The sequence below is a fragment of the Numenius arquata genome, chromosome 29 (genome assembly GCF_964106895.1).
Source record: "Numenius arquata chromosome 29, bNumArq3.hap1.1, whole genome shotgun sequence".
NCBI lineage: Eukaryota > Metazoa > Chordata > Aves > Charadriiformes > Scolopacidae > Numenius > Numenius arquata.
Genome location: NC_133604.1, coordinates 2,180,971 through 2,185,221, shown reverse-complemented (window position 1 = coordinate 2,185,221; position 4,251 = coordinate 2,180,971). Strand labels below are relative to the sequence as shown.

Here is a 4,251-nt window from a genome sequence, read left to right as displayed (position 1 = left end):
CACCATCCCCAGCCAGCTCCTGCACAGCAGTGGGTGCCCCCCACCTTGTGCATGCACTGGCCCCAGGCCAGGGTGTATTCCCCGGGCCTGCCCCCACCCCAGGCACTGCCCCACCATCCCTGAAGCCACATGCCCCCCAGCTGGCTTCATGCAGCACCAGGTGCCACCCCACCACCACCACCACCAGCTGGCCCCACTCTCCTCCTGCCCACAGCCAACACAAGGGACTCAGCCCCATCCTCACCATGATCTTTATTTGCCACTCAAGCAGGATGGGGACATTGCAGGGCAGCCCCAAGACACACACACACCCCCCAGCTGGGCCCCTGCACCCCTTCCCGCCCCTCTGCCCACCCCAAGGGCCCAGGGCCGGGAAGAGACGGGGCCAAGGCAGGGCAGAGACTCCGGAAAGGGACAGTGCCTGGGGACCACCTGTGCCCACAAACCCTGGGGGCAGGAGGAGGCACGCTCCACCACCAGAGCGGAGCTGGGACCCCCTCAGTAATAGGGCTGGGGCAGAGAGGGAGACAGTCGATAAATATTGGTTCCAGTAAGGAGAAAAATAAATAGGCAATAAATAGCAATAAATAGAGAGGAGGACAAGGCACAGGGATGTCCGGCAGCATCATGCCACAGTGCTGACAGTGGGGATGGGAGGCAGCTGGCCCCACGCTCTGCCCCACAGCCCGCACAGTGTGCAGGTGGGGTCCAGCAAACCCAATCCCTCCCTAGTGCCACCCCATGGGGTCTGGCAGGGCAGGATGGGGGCCAGCACAGCAGGTCCTCTCTGTCACTTCCCTGGCTCTGCTCGCTCCTTGTGTGACTCCATCACCACCTGCTGCAGGGGGAGAAGGTGTGGGTCAGCTTCACAACATGGAGCCTCCCAGCTTGCAGTCCCCAACCCTCACCTGCCCATCCCGCATCTCAATGGTTCTGATGAGCACCATACTCCGTGTTGGGCTCTTCGCAGGCTGCGGCTCCAGCACTGGGGCACAGAGAGGCTGTCAGCCCCTCTGCCTCCCTGGGGTGCAGGTGGGTGCAAGGCCAGCCGAGGCAGTGGCACAGGGACCCACCTACATCCCCGGGGGGTGTCTGCCCCAACTCCTGCCCCCTCCCCTACCTGAGCTTCTCATGCTGAAGGAGGTGGCGGGGTGCAAAGGGATGGTGATCCTGGAGGGGGAGAAGAAGGGTGAGGAGGGTTGCTCATAGTCATCGCTGGTGATCCTGACCCCTCCACACCATTGAGTGGGTGACCCATACCACAGTTAACCTGTGCTGGGCCAGAGGTGGGCTGTGCCAGTGGGCTGCCGAGCAAGGTGGCAGGAGAGGAGCCAGCGGCAGCTCCCCCACCATCGCACCATCCCCTGGCCTTGCCTTTATCTCAGCAGCAAGAAGCTCCCATGGGAACTTTTTGTTTGGCCAGAGCTGCCTCCTCGCAAGAAAAATCTCATAACAACTGCGCTGACCCAACAATGGGGACCTTCTCCCCCAGCCAGACTCTGCACCTTGGGAGTGACAGGGACACGAGGCTGCATGTGCCAGCCTCCCTTCACAGGGCAGAGCAGCCTCACCGGCTCTCCTCTCCCTCCAGCAGCTTGCGGTACGTGGCGATCTCAATGTCCAGGGCCATCTTGACATTGAGCAGGTCCTGGTACTCGCGCAGGTGCCTTGCCATCTCCTCCTTCATCTGCTTGATCTCCTGCTCCAGCCGCCCCACCACATCCTGGTAGTTTCCAACCTCCTCCCCAAACTCATCCTCCATCTCCCGCATCTGCCGCTGCAGCGCCTCGTTCTGCAGGGGAAGAAGGGACTGCATAGGGCCAGGGGCCCGGTGCGTGTGCCCCACCCCGCCCAGACACCCCCCAGGCTCTCACCATGCCCTTCAGCCCATCCACCTCACAGGTAAGGCTCTGGATCTGCCGCCGTGACTCGTTCATCTCCTGCTTGGCCAGCCGCAGCGCCTCATGGTTGCGGTTGGCCGCGTTTGAGAGGTCAGCAAACTGTGGGGGCCAGGGGAGTCAGAGCTGCTGGGGTGTCACAGCCCCCTCACACCCCTCCCCCAGCCCCAGGTACCTTAGATTTGTACCACTCCTCGGCTTCTTGGAGGTTCTTCACAGCGATGCTCTCATACTGGGTGCGGATCTCCCGCAGCGCAGCTGTTAGCTCTGGCTTGCAGACCTCCACCTCCACCGGCACCGCTGGGCTCAGGGCGCTCACCTCCAGGTCCCGCAGCTCCTATATGGGAACACGGGCTGTCACTTCGCAGCACAAGGACCCAATCCACTCCCTCCCATCCCACCCCAACCTCACCCATCCCCCCCACCTCCTCATGCAGCTTCCTGAGGAAGCCGATCTCATCCATCAGCAGCTCCACCTTGCGCTCCAACTCCAGACGGGACAGCGTAGCATCATCCACATCCTGCAGGCAGAGACCAGGCCAAGCTGTGGGCCAGCACTGAGGGGACAGCCCTCCCCCAGGGCAGTGCAGGATGGGGAGCACCTGGTGCAGAGGGCATCACTGGGGCCTTCACATGTGTGGGCAGCTGGGCCAGTGGGAAGCAGGTCGTGGGCATCACCAGTGTGCACTGCATGGAGGGACAAGGGGGAATGGGCACTGCATGGGGGGTACAGGCCCCACAGCCCCCTCACCTTTCGGAACAGAACCAGGCTTTTCTCTGCATCCTCCCGCTTCTGCGTCTCGTCCTCCAGCCTGGGGACAGCAGGCGTGAGAAGGAAGCAGGGGACAGGGTGCAGCCCCCGCCCCTCATGTTTCGTCTCCTGCTGCCTGGGCTCCCCTGCCCTACCACAGCCACCCCCCACATGCTGTAGGATGGAGGAGGAAGAAGAAGAACGTCTGCCAAGCCCGAGACACCCTCCTCTCACAGCCCCCGAGGGTCTAGGCTGGCCTCAGCCCCAGGAAGGGGCAGCCCTGGGATGTCCCTGTCCCTGCACAGCCAGGAAAGGACCAGCCCCTCCCGCAGGACCCCCAGATCCTGGGGGACCCCACCTGGGCCCTGTCACACCACCCCGGGGGCTGTGGGGCCATGACCCCACTGCAGCCCCCCAGGGCCCCTCATGTGACATGCTCCTCCCCCGGTGGGGTCCAGCCCTGCCTCGGCCCCATCTCCTCCTCCAGTACTCATCCCACTCCGCTCCCAATGCCCCACCCCGCCATGCCCCTTCCCGGTGACCGCCTGTTTCACAGAGCGCGGCGCTCCCAGTTCCCAGCGCACCGCCGGTGCAGCCTCCGGGCCCCACCCCAGCATCCCCTGGGCATCCCCCATCCCCATCCCGCCTCGCTCCCTCCCCAAGGCGCCCGGGAGTATCTCCAGCGCACCCCACTGCATCCCCTAGTCCCCATCCCGGCGCATCCTGCATCCCCCCTCCCGGCGCATCCTGCATCCCCCATCCCGGCGCAACCCCCAGTCCCCATCCCGACGCATCCTTCATCCCGCTGTATCCCTCATCCCAGGGCACCCCCCGCTGCATCCGCCGACCTCGCCTCCCACCCACCCACCGCTGCTGCAGGGCTGCCAGGTCGGAGGCGAGCCCGTCTCGCTCGGCCTGGAGCCGGTCCCGGTCCCGGCCGAGGCGCTGCAGCCGCTCCCGCAGCCCCCGCAGCTCCCCCTGCACCAGCCCGGCGGTGCGGGGCGCGGCGGTGGCAGCGGCACGGCCCAGGGCGGCTCGCAGGGCCCCGTTCTGCCGCTCTAGCGCCCGCACCCGCTCCAGGAAAGCGGCGAAGCGATCGTTCAGCGCTGCCAGCTCCTCCCGCTCCGCGCCCCGGGCCGCCGCCGCCGCCGCCGCCAGCCGCCCCGGAGCCACAGTGAGGGGCAGCGGCGCCCCGAGGGCGCGGAGCTGGTGGGCGGAGCGGCCGCCGCGGCTCATGGCGCTACTAGGAAGGCGGTGGCCGCCGGTACCGGCTGTTTATAGTAGGCTACGGCTCCGCCCCACCGGGGGGACCCGGGGTGCGAGGGGAGGGGTCTCCCAGCCGAGGCCGGGGGGGTGGGGGCTGCGGGTATCCCCTCGAGGGGGACGGGGAGAGGGTCCTGCAGGGGCCGGGAACCCCCGTCGGAATGCGGGGCGGGGGCTGCAGGGTACCCCCTCGGCGGTGCAGGCAGAGGAGCCCGGCAGCACGGGGGGTGGTGGGGACAGGGGTCGGGGATGCAGACCCCAGCTCGAGCAGAGGGAGGGGGGCTGGGCAGGGCCCACAGGGACGGGTGCCCCCCCGCCAGGAGGCAGGAGAGGGGCTGG

The 4,251-nt window shown here is 66.8% G+C and overlaps 1 protein-coding gene across 1 annotated transcript; it reads right to left on the bottom strand.

Moving 5' to 3' along the window:
- Positions 1-233: 233 nt before the first annotated feature.
- On the bottom strand, positions 234-3,885 carry PRPH (peripherin). The gene is made up of 9 exons (XM_074164850.1): positions 3,518-3,885; positions 2,650-2,710; positions 2,324-2,419; positions 2,074-2,235; positions 1,875-2,000; positions 1,572-1,792; positions 1,121-1,170; positions 909-985; positions 234-838 (listed from the first exon to the last, which is right to left on the bottom strand). The coding sequence occupies exons 1-9, from the start codon at positions 3,883-3,885 to the stop codon at positions 791-793; spliced, it is 1,209 nt and encodes a 402-aa protein (XP_074020951.1). The 3' UTR covers positions 234-790.
- Between the last annotated feature and the right edge of the window lie 366 nt (positions 3,886-4,251).